Source organism: Terrapene carolina, unplaced genomic scaffold (genome assembly GCF_002925995.2).
Source record: "Terrapene carolina triunguis isolate 2854851 unplaced genomic scaffold, T_m_triunguis-2.0 Scaffold171, whole genome shotgun sequence".
In the NCBI taxonomy this organism is placed as follows: domain Eukaryota; kingdom Metazoa; phylum Chordata; order Testudines; family Emydidae; genus Terrapene; species Terrapene triunguis.
In genome coordinates, this window is record NW_020664522.1 from 2,961,563 (window position 1) to 2,988,805 (window position 27,243).

At 50.4% G+C, this 27,243-nt stretch overlaps 1 protein-coding gene across 2 annotated transcripts in view; it reads right to left on the reverse strand.

Moving 5' to 3' along the window:
* Positions 1-4,201: 4,201 nt before the first annotated feature.
* The window catches only part of DUSP8 (dual specificity phosphatase 8), an 80,062-nt gene continuing 57,020 nt past the window's right edge, over positions 4,202-27,243 (reverse strand). Inside the window, exons 1-5 of one of the 2 annotated variants that reach the window (XM_024208976.2) lie at positions 22,085-22,246; positions 11,146-11,312; positions 7,662-7,821; positions 6,025-6,148; positions 4,202-5,393 (exon numbers count right to left, since the gene is read on the reverse strand). In XM_024208976.2, the coding sequence (XP_024064744.1) occupies positions 4,265-5,393; positions 6,025-6,148; positions 7,662-7,821; positions 11,146-11,312; positions 22,085-22,202 (1,698 nt within the window). In that variant the 5' untranslated portion in view covers positions 22,203-22,246 and the 3' untranslated portion in view covers positions 4,202-4,264. Of the gene's footprint in view, positions 5,394-6,024; positions 6,149-7,661; positions 7,822-11,145; positions 11,313-22,084; positions 22,247-27,243 lie in introns of those variants that run through there. The other variant, XM_024208968.2, reaches the window with a different exon arrangement.

Consider the following 27,243-nt stretch of genomic DNA (forward strand, 5'->3'; position numbering starts at 1 on the left):
CAGCTGAAGAGGTCTCTGTACTAACTCCAGTTCTAGTGCACCAACCCTCGGAAGATCAAGGGGAGACCCTACATGAACAGATGTCCGTGTGACTTGCAGAACAAGAGTGAGTCATTTACTGCTGCTAAGCAGCTGGATGGCTCTTCCCCTTGTCATAAGGCAAGTATCCTTTAGGAATGCTGATCGATACTGTTGAAATGGTCTAAGAAGCTGTGTGTTCTCTATGGAGACACTTCTGTATATGCTTTCAGGTCAGGTGGAATGCAACAAGGATACAAATGGGGATTCTCCATTTGTGGTGCATGATCCTGTACTAGGCTTATGGAACATAGGTAAGATGTGAACATGGAAACACTGTCCTGCTGGCATATTTCACAGTGTAACCTCTTGCTGTCTGGGGCTGACCAGCCAATTGACCTGGCTTGGCTGAGAATCTCTGAATTTATATGTTGAAATTTAAAAAGGGGGAAAAAAATGTAGACAAACATTTGTTCTCTTTTTTGTGACCAGCTCTAGGGCTGGCTGGAATTTTTCAAATTTCACTGAAAATGCAGCACAGACAGAGTGAGAAAGAAGAAGATTGGCAGCCCAAAAAGGGTTAAAACATGAGACAGGTCATATTGCAGGCAGTGGTTAGTGGGGTCTCAGTGGTTAAAAGCTCAAGAAGCCCTTTGAAAGCTTTTCTTTGTTATAAACCTCCCGATCTAGCCGGGATGCTATGTAATACACCAGTTCCCTTAGAATCACCGCCTCCCCACTATCTCCACACACCATATCTCTACGCTGGATGGGGATGCAAGAAAGAAACGGGAAGGGTTCCTTCTACCTCCTAAAACATAGTAGTCGGCAACACTGATGCTGATTTGGGGTGCTCAACTGGAAATATGGATGCTGTGTTTTTTAAGAGAGTTGAAATGAGTATCTACCCCCCTTTCAAAACAGCTGTAGGAAAAAGAGGGATGGGTTAGGCAGAGGGATCCAACCATCATCAAAACTTGTATTTTATTAATACTTCAACATGGAAAATCAAATGCATTTAATCACCCAACTTTCCCCTCCCCCACTACCAACTCCAGCACATTTTGGGGTACCAGAAGGGATTATTTGAGGTTTCCATGCTTCTCACTTAACCCCTTTAAAAAAAAAAATCAAGAAGCCTAATGCCAGTCATAAGCCTCCTTGGAGATTCCCCTCTCCCATCCGCCGAGGACACGCGCACATCAGCAGACAGACAATGATCATAAGGAAAGTGACAATCTGATGCCACCAGAACATTATAATTATTATTGCAGCTCCTCACGGCTTCGGTCTGTGGTTAAGTTTTAAACCTGAGATCATTATTTTTGTCTTGTGTAGTTTGATTTGAAAATAAACAAACACAAAAGAAAAAGAAGGGAAGGTGGAAAAAAAAAAAAAGAGCTGAGGGGATCTAAAATCACACACAACACACACATGAACAAAAACCCCTGAGGTATTGGCTTGGAAACCAGCACGATACTAAAAAGAGGAAAGCTACAGAGAGCGAAATGTGCTTTGCAGCAGAGATAGATCTGTGCCCATAACACCAAGCAGCAGCTCAGCAGCAAGGTCTAAGCATCCCGCTGCGTGGGAGAAACACAGTTTTTGGGGTGAGGGCTTTGCTCCCCTTTAAAACAGGGACTTTCATAAAGGGGAGAAGCAGCCAAATGTGTCTGAGAATCAGAACAGAAGCCACTCACGCCCCTTTGTCATTTTTCTCTTGACTGCGCTTGCTAACTTATGGAAGCTTTCTGCACTGTGTGCTCATTGGCCTCCTTGAGGGCTACCTCTTGCACCCTTGGCTTCAGTAACAGCAGGACCTGGCCCTTCCTCAACACCTGTGTTATCGTAAAGGTCCCACCTGGGCCCTACGCCACCTCTAAAAAAAATAAATCAAGGGAAGAATCCCACGCAGGAGGCCTTCCCTAGGAAATCCTCACCCTTTACCCACCTGAACTCCCAGAGGGAGACGGGTTTTTGGCAGGGATTCCCTTGGAGGCTGGCACCCTGCCCTCTGCTGGGTAAGAACGAACCATCATTCGCTTCAGTTACTCTGAAAAGGTCAATTAACAGAAACTCTCCGAAGCAAAATCCCAGGAAAAGAAAAAACCCAGGAAAAGAAAAACAGTGAAACCAATCTTCTTAGCAACACACCTGAGTGTGGGAAGATGCTGCTGCAGGTGGGTGGGTGGGTTTGGAGATAGGAGATGGGGGTGGGGTAAGGAGGGAGGGGCTTGTCCTCACACTAACATCCCAAATATTGGGTTTGGTTCTTAGCCTTTCAATGCATTTCCTGGCGTTTCCTCTCTCTCTTTTCCCTTCCTGAAGTGCCCATTCAGTTTGGTCTTTCATTGGCTTCGCCTGTGTCTTTGGACTGTTTTCCCTCTGCCCCATGTCACTTGCACGCCCACTGGAGCCCCAGTGCTGGATATGCCCCATGATCATGCTCTCTTACACACACATGGGTAGAGAACTGGTGCTGGAGTACTGAGCAATATTTTATGCTAAGCACTCAGAGGTAACTAACTATCTCGCAGTGGGAAACCTGTTGCTGTTCTCAGGACCCCCTGGGGTTCATTCTGGTACTACAATAAATAACTCCATTTGTTCCTAAGGATGAGGCCTGTATTTTCCTCCAGGGTTCAGCCCCTCTGGACAGCCATGTGGAGTAACACTGGGAGGGGGAAAGCAGGGCCTCAAGGGCTTTTCATCACAATTTCACCCATGCACAAGGGTGAGAAGTGTTCCCTTTTTCTCCTGGACACTATAGCCCCCACCTCCTCCCCAGAAGCACCCTGAGCAAGTGGGCAAGGCAGTTGCTCATGGGAGTTCAGCCCCCACAGAACCCCTTGAGCATTATCTAGGGAGTAAGTTTTTCTCCAAAAGGACCCAGTAACCCCCAAATTCTCCAATACAACCCAGTATGGGTTGCTGCCCCTTTAATGAAAAGCCTCCTCTCCTCCCTCATTCCCCACATCCCAGGCAGCCCTGATCCAATCCTCTGTTTTTTTCATAGTCTCTCCCTTCCCCCCTGGTTTTTCCATAGACCAATGCCAGCCCTTCTGTCCCACAACTGGGAGAGGGAAAGATTCTATGGCTTTGATGGAGACAAGAGAGAATCAAATAGGAACCAAAAGGTAAAGCAGCAGCTTTCAGGAGAGAATTTCCTGCTCAGTTTGTGTTGAAAGAAGATATTTTTGTTTTGTTTTGTTTTCATTTTTAAAAAGTGCATGAAAGATTTTTCCTGCCCCGTTTTTGCTTTGCGCGCAGGGAATGGGGAGTCCGTGTCGCTGACGTGCGCTACAGAAGGAGTCACAGGCCGCGGATATTGCTTAGAAACTCATGTTTCAGATTTAAATACCATAGACAGTAAAAATAGAGCTGAAAGTACCGCCCCACAATGTCTGCAAATCATTGCCAGAATGAACAGCTTCAATAAATTAAAAACAAAACCATTGAAATATTATTTACGTCTCAATAAAAATTGCAGTAAAACCATTTACCTTTTTCTTTGTGTGGTTTTTTTTTATATTATATATAATATATATTTATATATGTATAGGGCTGCGGTAGTGCAGCATTATTAAGATACTTAGCCAGAAAAAACACAGACAGAGCATGCTTAGTGCACCAGGATGAGAAAAAGGCTTAGGGGGAGGAGCCAATGCAAATATCCCCACCCCACCCTTGGGAGGGAGCCACCTACATTCCGTTCCCCGCCCTGATACAAGGGACGGAGAGCTGGGGTGAGCAAAGCCTCTGCCATTTCCCATTGGTCAGGATAACGCTCTCTTCTAAATGAAGACACCCCTACTTTTTGACTGCACATTTGCAGAGAAAATATTAAACCCCCCTCAGAATTTTAATCTGAGAATGACCCAGCTGGGGTGCTCAGACGTGATGAGCGTCTCCCACACTTCAGTCAAAGTTCAGCTCTTTCATCACCCCAGCGAGTCACTTTCTGCCCCGGGGGCAGAGAATCCAGGGGTGAAAGGCTTAATAGGCTCCTCCCTCCCAAAAGGGAATGCAGCCAGGGTGGGAGGGGAAAAAGAGACCAAAGGGGAGGGGCACTAAGCATGCACAGTCATGTTTCCTGACTTTGGATTCATTCATCTTTGTTTCATTTTGGCGTGTGTGCACCTGCGAATACACACACGGGTATAAATACTGTCCCTACCCCCACCCCCACCTTGCCTCTTCCCAGTTAAATATCCACCCCTCACTCTCCAATGCCCCAGGATGAATGTCAGGACACCTCAATGATCTCCATGCTGCCCGAAAAGCTAGACTGTTTGCCTATTTTGCCCAGGTCTTCCCGGGACCTGCCCTCTGACATGGTCTCCTCGAACTCCATCTGGCAGCTCCTCCTCTTGAACTGCTTCTCCGCGGCGGCATCCTCGTGCCAGCTGTGCCGCCCGTCCCTCTGCTCCACCCTCTGCTTGTCCCTCAACCTGATCTCGCAGCTGCCCTGCAGGGTGCTGCAGCTGAACGAGGAGTACGAGGCAGCACTGGCAAACAAGGCCCCGCTCCCTCCGCCGCTGCCGCTGCCCACCGCTGAGTCTGTGCCAAAGTACCAGGGGTTCTCCGACGACGGGGTGCTGGGTGATTCCAAATGCACCCCCCAGGCGCCTACCCCCCCTCCGCCGGCCGAGTTTGGTGTCGCAGCTGGCTGTGTGGGCTGCTGTCCCACACCAGGGAGGCTCAGCCGCAGTGTCTGCTTGAGATTGTCCTCCACACTGGTGCTTTTGTGCATGGCACACACCCCGCTGAAATTGAGGCTCATCCCGTGGGCAGGGGAGCCCGCCTGATGCCTATGTTTCCGCCTCTGCCTCACCTTGGCTTCTAGCAGGAAGTCCGGCCCACTGGGCCAGTCGGGACTATCCGGCACAGGCGAGAACTGGCACAAGCCGTTAGGTCCAGAAGGGCTGTCCAGCTTGCAAAGTTTGGGGGCTTCCCCGGTGTCAGCGGGGCCTGGGGTGTCCTGCCTCAGGCCGGGGCAGTAGGCTGATTTGATGTCCAGGGAGAAGGAGCGCTTTAGGCGGTTGGTGTCTTGGATGCGCTCCGAGGACAGGTGTAGGCCGTTGAGTCCTTGCTGTAGTGCTGTGGGTGAGACAATTTTGGGAGCGCCTGCTGGCTCACTGCGGGAGGGTGCCAAGCTTGTGCTTTTCGATATGTCCTCGGCCTTTTCTGAGGTAGAAAGCTTCAGGTGCCTGTTGCTCTCAGGCGCTTCAGCCGGGTCTGGCTGGGCATCCCCCTCACTCCTATCACCTTGGGCCTTCAAGGCCTTGAGGAGCTTCAGGCTCCTCTCGTACTCCAGGAGCTGGCCCAGGAAGTTGAAGTTGGGCGATATGGATGGGCGCCGGTCTTTGACAAACCTGCAAGGGTAGACAAACAGATGGGGTCGTCACTTGGTCTTTGGCCCACCAGCTAGGCTACCTTAGCTCTGCCGGCCTCTTCAGCGGGAGAAGCTAGTGCATTCTACCAAAAGCTCAGAAAGAAACAGGTGATGAGCGATCCACAATGCCTCAGGGCAGTCTGCAGAGAAAGCCAGGACTGTTTAGGCTCTAGGAAATTTACCACCTCACTCTACTTTCCCATGGGCAGCTCCCCACTCCCATGGCATGCAGTCCATTGTGATATTTCAAAACTGCTCCTGAAGGACAGCCCTCCGCCTCCCATGGATGTAGGGCAGCACCAACCTGCTGCTAGGCCAGCCTACACCAGATTTCACCCTAGTCAAGGGTTTTGCTTCTTGAATCTGAGCCCTTCATTTCCTTTGACTGGGGCAACAATGAGGGATGTGCACGGGCACAAAGCCTATACCCCATCCAGGGCCCAGTGTCAGCCTAGCAGCGTGTAACCCACTAGCACTCAGAAAATTCATTCAAAGCAATGCTTTGAAACCCTTTCTGACAGCTTCTCTCCGCCTGCACCAGCCTGCTTCCCTTTACTAGAGCAGGGGTACATTCACGTACTTCCTCATTCCCCTCATCCACTCGCACCTACCTGTAGGCGTCGTCTGAAGACATGCCCATGGTCTTCATGATGTAGGCGATGGCAATGGTGGCTGATCGGGAGATCCCTGCCAAGCAGTGCACGATCACTTGGCAGCTGGATACCTTGGCCTTGTCTGCAGCATGGTACAGAAAGAACAGCTTTCAGAGGGGTGCCCCTAGAGGTTGGACAGAGTCATTTCATCCTCTGTCCCCATGGAACATCTTTGTGAGGCTGTATGTCTAGTGGCCAACGCAGAGAAGTGGGAGGCAGGACTCCTGGGTTCTCCCCCTGGCTTTGCCAGTGACTCGTTATGTGACCCTGGGCTAGTCTCTGCGCCTCTCGGTGTCCCCATTTCCCCATATATAACATGGACATAAGGACACTGGCCTTTGTTTCTCACTGAGACCCTCAGATAAAAGGATGTCTTACAGGAGTGCAAAGTATTATCATTTGCACAACTAGCTGGCTGTGGCAAAGGTCACACTTTCAAATGACTTTGATGCTGGTCGAGGTGCCATGTTTTCTAGGGGAGGAAAGGCTTCTCCTAGTAGAGGGGAGGGATAGCTCAGTGGTTTGAGCATTGGCCTGCTAAACCCCGGGTTGTGAGTTCAATCCTTGAGGGGGCCACTTAGGGATCTGGGGCAAAATCAGTACTTGGTCCTGCTAGTGAAGGCAGGGGGCTGGACTTGATGACCTTTCAAGGTCCCTTCCAGTTCTCGGAGATGGGATATCTCCATTAGTGGCTGAGTGTGCATGTTTCACTGTGGGTGAAGGGACAAGGGCTCTCTGGATGAAGAGAGGAGTTGGGGGAAGAAAAGCTTGAGTTTTGTTGGCTGGGATAGGCAAGGAGTGAAGAGTCCAGCTCTCAGTGTCTGGGGCCACTACTGCAAAATCAAGACTGGAGCTGTGTAGCGGGGTGGTCCCCCGCTCCTGCCCTGAAGGGCTTAAAACAGCCAGGGAGCAGGGCTGGGGCAAAGGAAAAGCTACAAGGCTGATTGGGGAAGCGGCCGCAGCTGGGCCACGCCCCAATCAGGCCACAGCTGGCCTGTATAAAAAGGCTGGGAGCCAGAGGCCAAACAGTCTCTCTCTGCCTTCAGAGGGAGAAGGGCCTGGCTGCAGCGAGCTAGAGACAGAGTACCTGGGTGGGGAGCAGGGCTGGGGACAGGCTGGGGAGCTCCAGCCTGGAAAGCCCCAGGCTGCAGCCTAGTAGGAGGCCAAGGGGTACTGGGGGTTGCAGAGGGCAACCCAGGGGCAGGCCAAGGCAGCAGGTCCAAACCCAACCTTGCCAGTGATGAGTAGGCTGATACTGCAGTCTGCCCCAGGATGTGGGGCTAGATGATGACTAGCAGTGGCCTTATTCTGAGGTGAGGTAGGGATAGTGGGTGGGGGTTCCCCAGGGAGGGGAGACCCTAGTACTGAGGGGTGTACTGCCAGGGGGCAGCACCCCAGATAAAAGGGCACCAGGGCCCAGGGCGGGACACAGGGGCCAGAGGACAGGCGGATCACCGGCCTGCAGGTGGTGCACCAAGGTGCTGGAAGAGCTAATTCCCTGAAGAGACCAGCAGGAGGTGCCGCAGGGGTGAGTCCGCTCCTCTACAAGCTGGAAGAAGTAAATAAAGGCCCAGAGAGCCAGGGAGATGCCTCACCGATGAACTCAATGGACTTGTCCAGCCAGGGAAGCAGCTTCTCACAGTAGTTGTCATTGACAGGAATGCGCATGAAGTGACTGTCACAGATGAAGTCTGGCTTGGGGCAGGAGTTGCTGGCATTGAGGACGTAGCTTATTCCATTCTGAGTCATCAGGTCCTGGTGACAGAAGATACAAGTGACGTGGGCTCAGTCAGTACAAAGCTGGACCTTCCCATCTACACTCTCATAGGCCTCACGCACTCAGCGTTCTCGCCTTGCAGTTCCCCACGGTTACTCTAGTGCAGTTCAAAGTAGCAACTTTGGGGAGCACCAGCCCAGATGAGCCAATGAGGAGTAAACCACTGTCATATGGACCTGCTCTGAGCATGGTTAAGCTGTCTGCAGTCTCTCTGCACTAGTTCTTCCACCATTGCACTGTGCTAGGTTCTCACATTTGGGGTCCTGATCAGGTGTTGGGGGTGCTGACCACCTTGCCCTTCCCATACTGGTAAAGAGAAGTGGGTCCTGGCTAGCTAGCAGGGAGTGTGCTTGGGGGGGTCCTAGTAGGGGAAAGACTGAGAACCCCAGAGCTAGAACAATGGTGGGAAATTTTAAGGAAGAAAAACAAAATAGTCAAGGGTTACATCTACTGTAGAAGAAAGCTTAGAGGGGCCAGGTTCAGGTGAAGAGAACATCTTACTAGCAGAGCTAGTATTCATTGAATGTAGTCCTCTTTTCTGTTCCCAAATCACTTGGGAACAAGTCATGATTTTCCACAGATTTGTTCACTGTTTGAAACTCTCCACTCCGTGGTTTACCGGAGCCAGTTTCAGTCTATAAGAGACCTGTAAACTGTTTGCTGCTGGTATCATTCCCAGCATAGGAGACTGGCAATTCAGAACATGAGCTGTTTTGTTTGGGACACATTTAGGTCATGTGATTTCCTTTTGGGATGAATATAATCATGGCTCTAGAGCGAACTCTTTGGACTAACCAATTGAGAAGTAGCTTTCCATGAGTGTTCTGCCATAGTCATTACTAGTCACCACTTCTTCCCAACGTTCCTGCCAGTAACCTGACTCGCCTGCATGCTTACGGAAAGTGAATGAAAAAGTCAGAGGGCTAGTTCAAAATGTCAAGTGAGTGTTCATGGATCATTTCTTGCCATGTTCTGCTCATTGGGCACACGTATGTGACCTCTCATCCTTCCCAGAGACAAGGCTAGATTCACCAGTGTGCATGGCCAGAGCAGCATAAAACAGCCAGAGCGTAGTGGTGAATATGACCCGTTGTTCCCCCTGAGAGCAGAAATCCAAGCCAGATTATGTCCAAAACAAGGGAGATCATCCATACCAAAAATCCGATAGTTCTAGTCCTATGAACGCCTGTTCTGTGCTATTTTGGGGCGAGGAAGAGGAACAGAGAATTGAATGGAAGGAAGGAGTTGAGAAAGAAATAAAGGTGCCATAAAATAGACCGTGATTAGGAAAATGGAGAGAGAAAAGAAACCTCCTCCCTACCCCAGGCTGAGCCCTGTGGCATGGCAGCAGTGAGGTGCAGAGCTGCCATATGGGGTTTGCGTAGGGTGACCATACGTCCTATTTTGGCGGGAACAGTCCCTTTTTTAAGCCCTGTCCCGGCCATCCAGACTTTTTTTCCCCCAAAAGGAGGCATTTGTCCCATTTGCTCTTGCTGACTTGATCAGCTGGCAAGAGCAAACAGGATAAATGTCCGCTTTTGTCAAAAAAGTGGGGTGTGGTGCAGAGGGGGCGAGCAGAGAGGGAGGAGGCAGGCCTGGGGGGGAGCAGCATTCCAGCATGTGGGGTCCCCCGCTGGATTCCAGCAATCGGGCAACAGCCTGGTGTGGGGGTGGGGGGTTTCGAGCGACTGGCAACAGCATGGGGGGGGGGGGGGGGGGACTTGGGCAAGCGGTTGGGGGTGTCCAGTTTTCTCTTTGGGAAATATGGACACCCTAGGTTTGCGTGCTCACAAGGGACCCTGCTATCCCATCACAGAGGGTTGTTCTCTGCCAGCCCTGCTCTCTAGGTTATGAGGAGCGAGTGACTCTTGTCTTCAATAATGACCCACTGCGCAGAGAGGGAAGCAAACACCTCTCAGAACAAAGGGGTGAGCAAAAGCTCGTGCTGAGATGGGGTGGGGGGGGCAGGGTTGAAGCCTCGTCAGTCCGACGCCTGATGTAGGGCTCTCAGGGGACACGGCCGAGATTTCCTCCCTGAATTCCATTTAATTCACCCCGTGGTTCCTGTCCTAACTAAGCTTACATAAGAGTCTCTTCCTCAGCAGGCTCCCTAGAAGCCTAACCTCAGCTCCGAGGAGCCAGCCCAGTTCCTGAGCTCACATTCTTGGCATTTTTCTCTTTCATTTCCTTCTACTCCCTGTATATAAAAATTTCTCTCTCCTCTTTCTGGTCCACCCCCATACTCCTGTCAGATGCTTCTCCCCTGGCCCTCTCCCCAGGCGAGAATGTCTGACTGGCTCCCTCCTGCCCACAGTAGGCGCCCAGCGGAATTTTAACTACAATTTCTGTTTCTTTCTTCTCTCATTTATTTTTTTCTTCTCTTAAAACAAGATTCCTTCCCCAAGGTGACATCACTGCCCAAGCATTCCAGCACCTTTAAAAGGACAGTACCCCTCTTTTCCCTCCGCTCTTCTCTTCCCGAAGCAAATCTTTGTCTATTTCCAGGCCTCTTTAAAGAGCTCTTTGCCTTGGACTGTGGCTGCTGGCCCCTTCCCCACTCCCCCCCCCCATGATTAAACATCCCAGCTTAACCCCTCCTCTCCCTCTGGCTGTCAAGCTGGGCCTGGAGCAGCTGAAGTCAACGTTGGCAGCCCAGCTGGCAGGGGGGATTAGTGGGGAGAAGCTGGCTCCCTCGATGTGAATCTCGCAGGGGCTCCCTTGGGGTGAGGCACCCTGGCAGCTCTTCTTCTTCCCCCCTTCCCAGCTCCATTGTGCCCCTTCTGTCTCTTCCCCCATTGCTCCTCTCTGCCCTTCCAGCTCTCCTGCCCCTTCCTGGATTGGATGCCACTCACCAAGCCCAAAGAGCTTAAGTCTTTTCTACACGCATATTCTTGGCCATGCTCCCTCACCCTTTGCCACCTTGGAGCATGGCAGTTAGGGGAATTAGGCAGCTCCCCTCAGGTTGCAGAGGGAAGGCCGGTCCTTCCTCACACATCCCTTCTGGACTGAATCAAACCACAGCAGGACAACACCCCTGCCAGCCAAGAACTCTGCAAGGCTCCTCCTGCGGATGCTCTCCACAGCCCCCCCAGGCCTTTGTATGTATGGGCCGTGTCCTTAGCTCCTTATTCACTCCAAACTGGGCAGGACAAGTCATTGAAAGTTACACGTGCATTGTCCTCAAATGCGAAACATACAACGAGCTTCTCCCACGTGCCACCCCGACCGGATAGGCCTGTTCCAATTGGTAAGGGGCAACGGCAGCGTGGGGCAGGCACGTCTCCCCACCAGCAAGGCCGTACCTTGTTTAGGACATCTTTCTGGGAGCCCAGGTAGAGATGAGGCAGGATGCGGGTGGGGCCAACATTGGCCACTGGCAAGCACGGCTGGGAGATGCTCATTGGCAAGATGGCAGCTGGTTTCCCTTCGCAGAGTCCTGGGAAGCAAGACGAGAAGGTGGCAAAGCCCCCTGCAGACAGAAGGAGAAGATTTAGACTATGTAAACTCTCCAGGATGGAGGTGGTCTCTCATTGTGTGTCTGTAAAGTGCCTGGCACAATGGGGTTCTGATCATGGTTAAGGATTCTTGGTGCTAGAATAAAACTGGAAGAAGATACCGATAGTCAATTATAATCAAGCCAGCCCCATAAGAGACTGGTGTTTAACTGATTGTAGGCAACCAAGTAGCTTAATGATGGGCATCAGTGTCAACTTATAGATAAATAAAATATACCGAAAGTGCAGGGGAGGCTGGGGGGAGGCAGAACTAAATAACCTATGTTAGAATTTGGCCAGGACCCCAGGGCTAATCCTCTTTCTCGTATAAATACTTCCATGGGATTTTTAGTGACTACAAGTGGTCAGTGCCGGGATTTTAGATCTGATCCAAATGACAGCAAGCGCAGTGGTTTGCTAGCACTGTACTGGGCAGTGGCTCAAGGGAAGAGAGTCAGCTAGGGAACATGGCAACTGCTCGCTGCAGAACTTAGGTGTTCTTTGGAGGTCTTCAATCTAACCAGTCTGACCCTGCTTAGCTTGCGGTTTTTGACAGGATCAGAGCACAAATAGCTGCAGGCCTTTGTACTTGAGCAGGATCAGCGTCAGAGTCACGCAGTGTTTTAAGTGGCATTTACCCCCCCTCCTCCAAACACACAGCGCCTCCTGTCTCTTTCCTAAATGAATGCCTGCCTGATTATGCAGCCCTGTGTACAGTGCTAATTAGAAAAATGAGTCCGCACGCAGAGGAGGAGGGAGGTGGGCGGCTGGGATGCAGAAAGTATTTGGACAGAGAGGGTGGAATCTGACTTTTTTTAAACAGATTCCTGAGCAATTTTTCATGGTCAGATGTTGCTAAACGTGATAGCAAGAAGTGTCCGATTCACTGCGCCAGCGCAGGCTGCAAACCTGTTTGTGTCTGTTTTGCTCAGACGGCCCCAAACACCAGATTCAGAGGAATAGCTATGGGGTGGCAGAAGCAGGTAGGGGATGACAAGTGAAGCTAGAATTCTGAGAACTCTAGTCCAAATACAGAGCAGCTCTTCTGAGTCTGAAAATTATAGCCATGCTCACACAGCAGGAATGGTGAAACAGGGCAGAGAATCTTGTTGCACTTTCCAGCCAGGGATCTCCAAGCGCTGTATGAACCTGTAAAAATCCTCACCTCCCCATGCAATTAGGTAACAGCATTAGTTCATTTTGCAGATGGGGATCCTGAGGCTCAGAGAGGTGAAGCGACTTGCCCTAGACCAGTGGCAGAGCCAGGAATGGGAACTCAGGTTTCCTGCCTCCACACCTCTGCTAGGCCACAGCATAGCCAAATGCAGGATTTACCGAAAGGAGCACACAACATGGTCCTTCCTTGCACTGCTTTAACTTGTTATACATGCAAGAGACCTGCATTATTGAGGGAGATTCCTAACACCCACCGACTCCTTTCTCCACACACAGAGTTAGGCCTAGCAACCCTTAGCGAGAACTACATCTGGTCTAGGTTACCAAGCCGAGCGCTCGTGTCAATACGAAGGGTCCCAAGTGGTGTACGTCCCCACTCTGTGCTTTCGATACTAGGGACTATAGATAGTGTAATACAGACTGGGAGTTTCACAGAGGCTGAACAAAGTTCCTGACTCCCATTGACTTTCAGAGAAATCTGGATGTCTAAAATAGGGTGACCAGATGTCCCGATTTGATAGGGACAGTCCCGAATTTGGGAGCTTTTTCTTATATAGGCATCTATTACCCCCCACCCCCTGTCCTGATTTTTCACACTTGCTATCTGGTCACCCTAGTCTAAATCCATTAGGTCCCGCTGAAGCTCCCAGCCATTGTTTCTATAGGGACTGGTTCTGTTTCTATAGAGACGAGTTCAGGTAAAATAAGAATCCCTGCCCTTGAACCCAGCCCATTTCCATAACTGAACTAAAACGTCTACTGAAGTTCACTTAACGACCTTCCACCCAACCCCTCCCCCTCTAGGGGGATGGAAGAGGCTGAAACATGGTCCCCTCCCCCAGGTCATACTCAGCAGGGTCCTGCCAACTTCACAGCAAACCCCCCTGAGAGTCCCCATCCTTACCTTACTGGATCCCAATGTGGGGCTCTGATGAGTCCTGACTAGGCTGAAACCAAATCTCCAGTGCTCTGGGGTAAAGTGGGAGAGGGGTTGACACAATGGTCTCTGCGGTGCTTAGCCCTCGAGCAGACAGTGTCTGATAGCAGCAGCAGCCAGGTCTCATAGACTGAATGCCCAAGTCCTGGGCCCTATCTCTGCTCAGATGGGGAAGAGGTCCTCAGTCCTCCAAACAAGGGAGATGCCTCATCTTCCATGCCACGGGAACCCCAAGTTGCTTTGGACGGACACCAATCTCCTTGCCATTGGCCCTCACTTTGAGTCCTTTGAAGAACAATGCCTTTTCCCAACACAGCCACACAGCAGGCAGCCCAGTTGTACTTGCCCAAGGAAGCCACTATATTGGAAGAGAAATTGATCTCCAACCTGCAATATCTCCCCTCTGGCCACTTAAGCTTCCCTGTGTTGCTGGCACTTATCACCAAGAACAGCTACCAAGACTTTGGAGACTTGGGATATGAAGAGTTAAAGCACCTTCCAACACTTCCTCCTCCCCGGTTCTTTCAAACATGACATCACCCCCCTCAATTGGGATATTAAATCAGAGTGAAAGAAAGACGCTCGGCACAGGTGCACACAAGCTCTGGTTACTCCCGCTCCCTCCCCGGCCACATCAATCTCACCAGGAAGCATAAATCATGAGGCAGAGTGGGATTTGAGTACAAAGAGCCTACATCTGGAGACTGCAGAAGAGGTTCAGTGGACAATGCAGCACAATGGGCAGCCAGGCAGAAGGGCTACCTGTTGCTCCCTCCCAGAGAGACCTTTCCTTCTATCAGTCATCGGTGCCAAGGGAAGGAAAACAACCGATCTCCTGTATTTTCATTTGGAGGGTGTATGTGTGGGGAGGTCTAGTCTTGCAATGAATGCGTAGCCGTACCAGGGCCAGGCGTGGGCCCATAATCCTTTGTTCACTCAAAAGGCTTAGGAAGTCTTAATAGCACAAAAACGGGGGTTTTTCATCCTGGAGCAAGGTGTGCGCCCTTCCCCCTGGAGTACAGGCTGGGAATCAATGCCTGCCTCCCCGCCCCCGGCCCCTCTACTTTGCTCATGTTCATTATTGGCCTATACAACTCGAAACTCTCTTTAGGAGCCAGGAGCGTTCGAGGTGACATCATAGCTAAAGCAGGCTGGCACTTGCTGGCTGGCACTCTCCTAGCAATGCTCCCCCTCCTCTTGCCCCCACCAGCACTTGCCTGCCTGCAGATCCTTTGCTGGCTCTGCTGGGGAAAGCACAGGCAAGTGACACAGGGGGCTGGGAAGTGTGCACGGGGAGATTCACTGAAAGGGACAGAGTCACCCTTGCCTCAAGTTTGTATGCCCCAACCACCTCTAGGGAGGAGACATGCTCCCCATATGTCCCACAACAAAGCACCTAAGCACATGCTTAACTTTAAGCACACGAGTCGTCCCGTTGAAGTCATTTAAACTATTCTTGTGCTTCACTTTAACATCACACTTACGTGCTTTGCTTGACAGGGTCCTAGCTGAGCAAAACTTTTACCATTTTCTGCTCTGTCCCTTCATAAACCTCTTTCCACATAAACCTTATTTCCTCCCAAACATCATTGCTCACAGCTATTGAGCAATCCCAGGGTTTGAAAGGGAACTGGGGAGACAGCCTTGAGCTGAGGACATCAGGCCCCAACACCTCCGAACTTTCAGGGATACAAAACCCAGCCCTAGAACGTGCAGCTACAGCAAGTCTTAAGTTTTTGGAAAGCAAAGCGGCTTCTTAAAATCACCCCAAAGGCAGTAACTGTCCCTGGCAGCATTCCAAGCAATACTTGGGCTTTCCCTCACCTACACAATACACCATGTTTTAGCGTTAATTCAGAACAAGAGGGGGCCGTTCTAGTCTTTTATTTGTAATGCTAACACCTCCCTGGGGCTGGCAGTGGGATTCTCCTGGCACGCATGGAACTAAGAGTGGGGGTGAGAATCTGTATTTGGGGTGGAGTGGGTGGAAAGAGATCTCGGGTTTCTTCTAGATGCTCCCTCAAGCAGGAGCACTGGCTGAGGCTCTTGGATAAGGAGCTGGTCCCTTGCAATGCACAGAACCTTATCCTTGGCCTGGACTCCAGCATTCCTGAGGGCTTTAGAAAACATTCCCTACTAAATCCAATGTTTTCCTGGCTTCTAGAGTTACCTACATCATGCGAGGGTGGAGCCCAAGCGAACAGAGAGATGTGTGTGGATGTGGGGCCCGAGGCTAGGAGAAGTGCTGACACCTGCTACTCCCACTGAAGCGGAGGAGAGAAAATTACAAGAGGTGAGCGCATCACAGGATCAAGACGCTGGTGGGACTCTCCACCTATCCCCAAGCTTCATGGATCAGTCAGTCTCTCTGAAGTAAGAAAAACCCTTAGTGCCTTCTATCTGAGGCTCTCAAAGAACTTTACAGACAGCAAGGAATGTAGCACCACTGGCATATATAGAATTGTTATTGTTCCCATTTAGCAGATGGGGAAACAGAGGCACAGAGTGCCTAAGTGACTTGCTCAAGGTCACACAGCAAGTCTGGGAACAGAACCCTGGTCTCCTGCCTCCCAGTCCTGTGCTTTCACTACTAGGCCCTGCTGCCTCCCTCCCTTTGTAAAACTACCCAAGCGTCCCTGTAAGAGGCTTTTCTCAATGCTCTAGACACTTTGCTGCTGGTGGCAGGAGTCATGTTCACCCAGGGACGCAGCATGGAGCACTTGCCTATTGTACACTGAAAGGAAAGAAGCTATTTCTTACTTCCATCCCCTCTCCTCTTCCCCTACCCTACATCCCAGACTCTCAACCCCCTCCCCCTGCCACTTCCTCCAGCCCCAGATTGTCACAGAGGATATCAGTGACAACCGCCCATTAAAAACTACTTTCACTGGGAAAACTGGGAAAGTTCAAGGGTGAGGGCAGTGGGCCTTGGAGTTCTTTAAAAGCCCAGACATTTGTCAGAGAAAGCAGCTGCCGTTCCCTTTGAGCTGTAACATCTTCTCATACCACCTGGCCCGCTGGTAGATTGCGGAGAATCATGAGAGCTTCCCTCCTGGGATGACAGGCCGGTGATAAATACAACAGTCAGAGGGTTACAGAGAGAACAAGGAGCCCTGTACAATCATCTCACTACACGCCTGGATAATTAAGAGGCAATGTACAAAGCACATCTCAGCAAACACCAAGACAAAAATAGATGCACACTCGTAATGGTGCTTAGCTGCTTTGTGCCACCATCACAGGGGAAGAAAATGCACCCACAGACATGGCCCAGGAAAGAGATAAATATAGGTGAGGGTCTCCATAATCACTGCTGAATAATTATCAAACCTGGGATCTCTGGATTTGAAAGAAGAAGCTGCCTCCATTGCCTGCGCTAGGAGACAATAGCAGACTTAAGCTTCACAAGTGGTCTAGTGACTGTCCTCAGCTGCACAAACTGGTGTCGCCCTCCTGAAGTCAATGGAGTTGATTTACACCAGCTGAAGATCTGGCCCATGATTTGAACAGTCATAGAAATAACAGTCAGAGGACTTTTCTCTAGACACCCCCACACATCAACAATGCCCACGGTGTTCTAGATCATGTCCAAGAATTTTGGGACAGTACAAACCTATTGGGCCATCCAATCCATCTCTCTGCCAGGGCAGGACTGCCCCCGATGGTGTGTTCTATATGACCCTGTGCAAACTGTAACAAGTTCTAGGTGAAGGTAAGAGCAGAGTCCTATTGTTTCGCCTCCTGGGTGGTAAACCCCAGCTTTGTGGATATATACATCCATAAAGGGAAGAATATTGTAGAGTATTAAGAACAGTAATAGACTCCAGTGCAGCAGAACAAGAGACATCCCCTGCTGTCCTCATTCACACTCAGCCAGGCAGCACAGACCCACTCCATTGCCGCTCTCACTATGATCACAGGAAAAGCCAGCAGTTGGGAAAGCAGCTGCGAGGGCAGGGGGAAGGGGACTTTGATAAAAGGTATGCACTCAGAATCAAAAGATACCAGCGTTTGCCTTCACAAGGGAGGACGGGGAGAGAGGGAAATGTGATCCTCATTCTCCTCTAGGGATTAAAGGGCTTAGAAAACCCTTTGAGATATGAAGGCAAGGCAGGGAAATGCGGGGAAGTACTGAAGTGAGATCAAAAGGGACGTGTGGCTCGTTAAAGAGGGCCATCTGCATCCTCCACTGTTAGAACCAGGGGGACATTCCACTCGGGCTTATGGGACCGCGTTGGGCCGAGCCAGCTGTGACGCTTTGCTGCTCCAGTCAGGTTTCCTTGCAGGCTGGAAACAACACACGATGCCATGGAGCGCACAGAGAGAGTAACGGGGTCATCTTGGCTTGAAAACCTGTTAACCTGTTGTTTTGAGGGCCCCAGGCTCCCCCTTTATTTCCAGCCACATGGGCTCACCCCTCCAAGTCTCCACTGAAACATCATGCCTATCTGTGCCACTGGGGCCTTAGTCCTGCTCCCATCGGAATGAAAGGGAAAACTCCCACTGACTTCAACGGGGAAGGATTAGGCTTTATATAAACAAACAACTCTCCCCCCCCCCCCCCCCCGCAGTAACAAGCGCCGAAGCGATGCTCTAGTGCAGAGACAGCGCTTTGCTCCTGGAGGTGCTCTCTGGCAGTCTCCAGCTCCCACGGGTGCCTCTGATGCACTGGTGCACGTGCTTTCCACAAACACCCCTCTCCCCCGGAGAGCATAAGGGCGGTCTGTGGTAAGCCATACTGGACAGCAGAAAAGTGTCCCATGTACTCACCCCTCCCTTTCTTTTGTTCACGCAACACGGGCCCTCCGGAACAGGCCTGGGAAGGAGGGTTGCACTTTCACACCAGCAAGAGCAGAGCTGTCCTTAGCAGAGAAGAGCAGGGGGACGGAGGCACAGCCACAGAGCGACAGCCTCCATTTGAGCTAGCTGGCTCACGGGCCATTCTGCCCCATCTTCCTCTGTCTCCGGGGGCAGCCTGGCAGCAGCCAGTAGAGCTTCGGTCTAGCGACAGGTTATGGCTGGTCCCCATCTTTCCAATAACTGCTGTTTAACGGCAGCGGCTGCTGTAATAGCCTTCCTGGTATGACTGTGATGTCGGGTACCTGAGCCTGCACTGCAGTCTGAAACCCCGCCTTTTGGTATGACCCACAGCGGCACAGGACCTATGCCTGGGAGACAAAAGGTGCCTCCGCCTGGAGGTGCTAAAGCGCATCCGCTCTAGGGCGAGAGAGTCCCTGCCCCCCAACATCTCTGTGCCTTTGAGGGGGAGAGTCACAGTAGACTCCTCCCTCCCTGGGCGTTGGTGTCAGTAAATGCAGGCAGTGGGCTCAGGATTCAGAGATGCTCCCTGATGAGCATGTAGAAAAGGTGCAGCAGTTTCACACAAGTCAGGTCCGGCCTTATGAACACTAGTCTCATGTTGCTCCCGCACAGCCCAGCCAGGGCTGGCTCTCACTCCTGCATTACATAAAGCCATCTGCTTCCAGATCGCCTGCCCCTCGATAGCAAACAGCTCTTCATGCTGGTCCCTCTGTGATATCGCCATTTAAAACCTCCGTGCTCATAACTGTGCCTGGGGTTTCCAAGCTGCTTGGCGGTGCCAGCAGTGAATCCACAGCGTCCGACATGCCCGGGGATATTCATTACAGGCTTTTAAACAGCTGGAAGCATTCTTGTCTTTGAATAACAGAGATGTCACTTTCCTCCTTAAGGGTCAAGGCCCCAATTCAGCAAGGTACTTAAGCACATGCCTAACTTTAAGCATCTCTCATTGACTTCAGTGGGACTCGTCCTTTCACTTAGGCATGTGTTTAAATATCTTGCTGAATTGGGGCACAAACCCTGTAGTCCTTACTTGGGCAGCGAGTCAATGAGAGAGTAAAGAACTGAGAACTGCAGGATCTGGCCCCTAAAAAAATACCAGCCCTTTGTTTCTTATTCAGTCTCAGCTAAACCTACCTTGTTCTCCTAGTCAGTGACATGACTGAACACGCTGGCCAAGATTCCTTCGAATCAGGGCAGAAAAAGGGAGAAAAGCACATAGAGCAGAGGGGCTGGACAAGGACAGCTGCCTTCAGATACCAAAGTAGCATCATTTCCTCGGCCTCTGGGAAAATCCCTCACTGCAGCATCCCTCCCCTGGCTCCTACCTCATTTTTTTGCTTGGGGGTGGCCCATTCATGCCAGCTGCTGAGTGAGATGATGAAAGGGCCTTTACTAACACCCTTACTCATCACCCTTTGGAAAGTTTCTTGGTGTGGGTCAGGGCCTCCTGCTCTCTGGGAAGTTTTAGATTTCCCCTTTGCCCCGCCATCCTCATTATTTTTCCATTGGACGAGGTCCCATGTTTAGCCCTTTTGTTTTTGCACAATGACCGTCTCAATGCGTAAGAACAACCCCCACCTCACCAAGCTTCCTGCTGAAATAAGTGTTACAGGACAGGGTGTGGGGGATAATAGGAGCCTATATAAGAAAAAGACCCCAAAATCGGGACTGCCCCTATAAAATCAGGACATCTGGTCACCCTAGCTGCGGGAGCAAGTATCAATGCTGGTCAGGACCCAGCACTGCAATAGCAGGGGAGGCTGCAGGTCAGGACTGAAGTGTATGGGCACCTGTGTGGGAAATTTGTGGCTTTCTGTCATCTTCTCTGTAATTAAGAAATGAGTTCTGGTTTCCCTTTTTCCCAACTAACTAAAGATCCTGCCCTCCTCTCAGTCAGGTCAACTCACCCTCTGCTGGACAATGCCTACATACGTCTCCAATATTCCTTTTTGTACAAGACATCGCCAGAACTCCCAGAGCATTCCAGATGTGGCCTCACTGATTCCTTATAAAAGGGCTAGATTAGAAGGTCCCCACAGCTGTGTTTGTTGGCTCCCCAGACCCTCCTTCTGCTCTGTGTTTTATGGCCTACGAGGATATATTCTCTATTCAGGTTCTTCCACTCCCTCCAACCTTATCACAGTGGAGAGAAACACACATCTACCCTTGCTGCTCCTAGTCACGCTGAATCTCACAGTGTTGTATGGACTGACCTCTCTCTTTATACCCTCCCTCTCCCTTAGTTTGGCACCATCAGGAGATTTCAACCTCCCATTGCAGGTTCTTTCTTCCAGGCTGTTGGTATGAGAAGCAGATGAACTAGCGCCCCATTACTGATCCATGTACATTCCCCACTAGTCACTTCCTTCCCTCCCAAACTGCTTCCACCCACCAACCTCGAGCCTCCTTTGGCTGTCCTGGCCAATACTTATTCTTGATTTTATGCCAGCAGTTGTTGACCTCGTAGATTCATCCTACAAGCCTAAAGACCAGGTAAGCCTTGTTGCCTGCTCCTCCCCTAGTCTTGCCAACTGGGTTTTTGGTACTTCCTTAAAAAAGAAAAAAAGAAAGAAACCCACAGTTCCAGCCCCCAAAGTTGCTTGTCCCGATTTTCCTCTGGTGACTGCGCCTGCTCTGGACCAGCTTTACTTGTTCTAAGTAAAGAAGAATGTGTCATTTCCACGACTGACCTATTACTAATTACACCATCACTGGGTTATGTGGCTCACGCCACAAAAACATGCCAAGCTCATTTAGCAGATTCCCATTTTAAGGGATGACGATGGTGGGGGGGAAGAGTTGCTTGATTAAACCATTTGATAAACTAGGTCATTTGAGGCTAGGCATATTTTAAGCCGCTCTATTTAATTTCACCCTTTCCTCCTCTCACGCTAGTGCTGTGGAGCTAAGACACTGCAAAATCCCTTTTTTAAAAAGGCACTTGCAAGAGGGGAATTTAGTGATCGTCTCAGTGGGGAGAAGTGAAACAGCAGCAGGGGCTATTTGGTTGGTTGGAGGCGGGCTGAAGCAGTGTCACTTTCTTAATATTGTTTCTTTGAACATCCTGTCCGCAATCATCACTTTCTTCTGGGGGAATTCCTCCCTTTGGCCCCCACCCCACATCCTTTGCCCATGGGGACAGATGACAATTGCCTCAATGGCCCCTAGCAGCCCAGCAACCAATGCATGATGCTGCTTAATGCCTGGAGTTGCCTACAGGAATACACCATCTCCTCTTTGTCCTCCTGCCCTGGAGGAGTGCAAGTGTGGCTACATAAGGACGGAGCCCCCCACCTTCTTCCTGGGAGTGTTCTCTTCCACTCCTGCTTAGCCACTCCAAACTTGCAGGATTTAGTCCCAGCTTAGCTAGTCCCACTAAACAAGCAGCACTCCTGGTTTCTAGATGGGAGCCCAAGCAAGTCACAGGGGGAAACCCAGCTGACACAACCTCCTAATGCCAGTCTCATCTTTCCCTCTCCCCTTGCAGTCAACAGCAGAACCTCACCTGCCATGCTCTGCAGTGAAAGATCTCATTTCTTCCTTTGCTACCCCCCGCGTCCCCTGGAGGGACAGACCAGATGCCCCCCAAAAAGCTTCCTGAAATTGCAAAGGTTGAAAATTGCTAGTATTCCCCCCCATCCAAAAATGCTCCCTGGATCCCTCTATCCTCATGCCTGCAAGATGCCAGCTGCCCGACACCTTTACATTGCCTGCACGTCAGCAGCTCTGCAACGACAGCCTCTTACAGCATGGGTCAGGCTCGACAAACAGCATCCCCGGCACCCAAAGGAAAGGAGCTGGCCAACAAACCTCGCATGTCCCTGCTCTCCTTCATCCTCCGCACCCTGATTTTCAGCTTCATCTGCCCCTCATGCATGTCCATCCAGAACTGGTCCTCGGAGGGCGCAATCATAACATCCAGAGGCATCCAGGCAGCTGGGCTGCGTCTCACAGAGGCACTGCTTGCCCTAGCAAAACAACAGCTGGCAGGCAAAAAAAAAAAAAAAAAAAAGCCCGAACCCCCCCCCCAAATCCAGGGTCCAGCAGGAATTAAAATAAAGGGGGGGGGGAATGGGGATGAGAGAGACCCTAACACCCTTTTCCAGCACTAGAGCTTCTTTTCTATCCTCTCTCTCCCTGCGTGTGTGTGCGCAACTCCAGCTCCCGCGAGCCTGAATGAGCTCAGCACATGAGCAACAACCCTGCTGATCATAGCTAAGGGGTCAGGCATGCAACCGCATTCCTTACTCAGCACACAGACACGCAGTTTAACTCATAGGTTACACCACTGACACATGCTTCACTCAGCTGCTTAAAGGGGCGACATCCCATTTTTTCCCATTGACCTTGCTTGCTCTCTGAAATAATTGCTCCCTGAACGCCTGCAGGGGACGGCCAGCTCCCTGAAGGCGAGAGGAGCTGCAGCAAACAGACCTTTGTTCCATGTGAAGTGAGTGTGATTTACTTTGATGAGTTAATAGTTGTACAGTGAGTTGAAGGTAGAAAGCTCTGTACTGTCTATCTAATGCAATTATCCAGGGTCCATCGCCATGGTACCTAAGCACCAACACATATGCTAAGCACAGTGTTTTTATGATTCTGGATGGAGCACAGCAAACCTTTCCCCATCGCCTGGTGTTCTCAGTGGTAGATACAACGAGGAGATTGGCTTGTTTCTTTTCAACTCGTTGATGTTCTTTTTCATTGAAGCCTGAGAGCAGAAGGTTTTTCTTGAGAAAAGGAACTGGGGGGATGGGAGAAATAATCTGGCAGAGACGTAGGCTGCAGGTGAGGGTTGCTGGGACGCAATAATGAGAAGGGAAGAATGGTCCAGCAGTTAGGGCACTCACCTAGGATTTGGGAGACCTGGGTTTGAGTCCAAGCTCTGCCATGGACTGCCTGTGTGACCTTGGGGAAGTCACTTAGTCTCTCTCTGCCTCAGCTCCCCATCTGCAAAATGGGGATAACAGCACAACCCTACTTCACAGGGGCATTATGGGGATAAACCCAATAAAGATTGGGAGGTGCTCAAATACTGCAGTGAGGTGGGCCATATAAGTACTGTAGAAAGAGCATGGAGAAGGGGTTGATCTGGGATTGGTGGCTGCACTGGATTTAAGTGGCGAGTCAGGACATCCTGACTGATTTTGAAGAGGAAGGACAGGAGATGGGGCTGGAGTTTGAGGATCTGGTGGATCTGAGTCTTGTTCAGTCTTACCGCACCCCTAACCTCAGCACTTGGTGTAACTGCTTACCACTATACACAGAGTTCTACCTGCTTCCTCTGTCAGAAAACCCTAGGGGTCAGAGAAATCAGCAGGAACAGATTCTAAATGATTCTGTGGGCAGTGTTGTTGTAGCTGTACTGGTCCCAGGATACAAGAGACACCGCTGAGGAGGGAATATCTTTTACTGGAGTTAATGAGCCACTTCACCTTGAATGGCCTCTTAAAACATGTGTTAACTGCTTATGCTCAACAATCTGTTCCACCTTGTATTGAGCTGGGACACTGAGTATGTTCTCCAGACCTGAAGAAGAGCTTCTGTGGAACTCAAAAGCCAGATATACACTATAAACGTACATTGGTATAACCACATTGCTCCAGGGTGTGGATTTTTCACACCCCTGCGCGACAGTTATACCAACCTAATCCCCAGTGTAGACAGTGCGATGTTGACGGGAGAAGCCATCCTGTTGCCAGAGCTACTGCCTCTCACACAGGTGGATTAAGTACACCGATGGGAGCTCTCCCAGTGGCCCTAATAGCATCTTCACTGAAGTGCTCCAGCAGCACGGCTGCACCGGCGCAGCGTTTTATGTATAGACCTGATCTGAATGACTTGCCCAGGGTCACACAGTTCTGTGGTGGGGCAAGGACTTGAACCCACTCTCCCAAGCCCTACGTTAGTGCTCTAACCATTAGGCCATCTTTACTCTCTCTCCCAAGTGCTTCTTGGTCTCTATACTGAGTGGTGACGCAGGCCATCCACACAAGGGCACCAATGTAGCCCAGTTACAGTGGTAGATTTTGTGACATGGTCACTCGTTCGTTAAGACCTGGATTGAAATCTCAGAACTCACATGGGCCAAACACTCATGAGAAGACAACTTCCAATAACACCCAATCTGCAGGGGAGTCAAACCTGCAGGCTAGATGCAAATGGCTCCAAATCCCATCTGCATTCTTCTAAGCCATCGCCTCTTCTCTGTTTGAGACACTCCTCTGTACGTACACCCTAGTGTCTACTGGAGGAGACGCACGCATTGCCTAGGCTTCTTTTCAGGTGTAAAATACAGTGAAAAGTTACATACATGAATGGTCTGTTCCCATTCATAATGTGGCTTGATTCATGAACTGTGACCTCATGAGCAGGCCCTCTTCCTCTTTTGGGAGAGAAGTATTCGTTCTCCTTCCCTGGCTCCCACAAACCCTTGGAACTCTTTAAAATATCTCATCAGTTCCTTAAAGGTTACTTGTCCTGAATTCTTCCCAAACCTCCAGAAAATTGCTCAGGATTAGGCTAGGCAGATGGGACACATTGTATCTTTAAACTCTGAAGATTTACAAGCTGAGAAACGCAAGGCTGAGTTATACATGGGAGACGTCAATGTTTTTCCTTAGAAGTGACATCACGTGAGATGAGGTCACCAGCACTAAATGAACCCCCCTTCCCCCCACCAGCTCGTGAAGCCAGTGTTTTAATGAGGCTTGTTATTGTGAGTTTTATTATTGTCAGATGTGGGTCAGAGCCTGAGGTTGGATAACATTCAAAGCACATTCAAACCAGGTTGGAAAAAAGGATCAGTGTTCAACCAAAAGCAATGCTTGGGAACCTGGGAAGTTGTTCCCACAACCTGGGGTCTCTTCCCAACAAGCACGACATTGACTGGCAAAGAGGATGGGGACAACAGATGCTGTTGCACTTCATAGTGGTACTGTTTATGCTACACTTAACACGGTGATGGGGGAAGCATAAAACATGCTTCCATCATGTAGTGTAGATTCTCCTGTCTACCCAGGCAGGCAGATGAATCATGGGGAAATTTCATAGTCCTGTCTACATTGCATGGTCCCATCTATGCTGCAACCATGTCGGAGGACAACTCTGCTGCAACCAGTTCCTCCAACACAGTTGCATTTGCAGTATGGATGGGAGTGAAATTACACCCAGATGGCAGCACTGGCAAATCCCAAATCCCTTGAGATGATCTAATTATGGACTCCATGCAGGAATTACTGCGTGAAATCCTATGGTCTGTCCTATGCTACATGATCATAATTGTCCCTGTGGGCCTTGAAATCTACGAATATATTGTCTTCCTTTGCTACCCTCTAGTAACAGGAGGGACTAACTCCCTCATGGCTGAGAGATCCTAAAGCTAAGTTATTTTGGGGCTGGGGGTTCCTTCAGGAAGAGTTTGGACCTGCTTTTTGGCTCTGCCCAGCACGGCTGGGGCATCTCTGGCTGAGATCTGTAATGCAGGATGTTTTAGCAGAGCCCTTCATATGAAAGGTTGGCCCATGCTCTGCATCCCCGCCCACCCTCCTAAAAGACAAATGCGCCCACAGGCAACAGAACCCGTTTTCACGGGGAGCAGTAATTAACCCAATTCCAACTGAAATTCCTCCCTGGAAATAACAACTCTAGCTCACCCTCCTCAGAGTAGCTCTACACTGCAGCTGGGAGGTGCGAGTAGATAGATATGCGCTACCTCAAGCAGAGCTAGTGTGCTAAAAATAGCAGTGTAAATGGGATAAGATGGGCGGTGGTTGGGGCATCTGTCTACCCCAGCCGGGAAGCATGCTTCCAGCGGCACTGTTGACATTCCTTTAGAGTTGCCTCTCCCCTGCTCTGCTCCTGAACCTCCACCCCTTTCCTTCACCATGTGCGGCCCCATTTGGGGGCTAATATGGGGAAGGAAGAGAAATTTTCTCATATTTACCATTCCTTTTAGATCATTCTGCATAGACATGAGAGATGAAAAGAATCCCTCACCCTGAGGAGGCCTCTCTCGAGGTGGCCACTGCAGGACTGGCCCCTCTGGTGTATGGCACAGCAGGTGGTTCCATCTAGTTTTTAGTGGCTCCAGGGATAGGACTTCTTACATACAAGCCTCTCCTGTTTGTTAAATACATAATGGCAAGGGCAGTAATGCAACGTTGGGACAAGGGAGCTCTTCAAGAAGAGAAGGGGGAAAAGATAAAATCAACCATTGACAAAGGAGGTAACATACATTAAAATGATGATCAGAGAGAAAGCATGGTCTTGTAGGTAAGCCACTGGGACACACAAGATCCGGGTTCAGGTCCTACCTCTGCTCCAAACTTCCTGTGTGACCTTGGGTAAGTCTCTCTGTGCCTCAGTTCCCCCATCTGTAAAATGGGAACAGTGCTTCCTTCTTGCCTCTCTTGTCTATTTAGACTGTAGGTTGCTTGTGGCAGGAACTCTCTCCTCCTAGGTGTGTGCCCACTGCCTACCCCAATTGGGTCACCTAGGTACTCCTGCAGCATACATTATCATAAATGCTAATGAGGGTCAGAGTCATCCTGGGTGTAACTCCACTGAAGTCAGCAGCATGATACTTGGGAGGAAACTGGCATGAAGCATCTGCAATACCAAGGAGCAAAGAGTCTGTCTTCAGCACTTACATACACATGCAAGGATTGGCGATAATCCAACTGGTTAGTGTCCAGCGTTTCCCTCCCCCTTCCATCACAGGGAGCTTATAATCATTGCAATTTCAAACCTTTCACATGGGCCTCAGGAAAAGGGGATGATGGGGGAAGGGAGGGGGCACTAGGTTGCTCAAAAGGAAGGAAATCATAACTGGGCACAGGTTCCTGTCCGCCAGGATCATTTTCTGGGAAAAGTTTCCCCCCCCCCCCCCCCCTTTAGCTTTCCAGAAATGAGATATGAAATGACATGGTTTTGCAACTCTTGGCAACTTGTTCTCCCAGTCCCCGTCC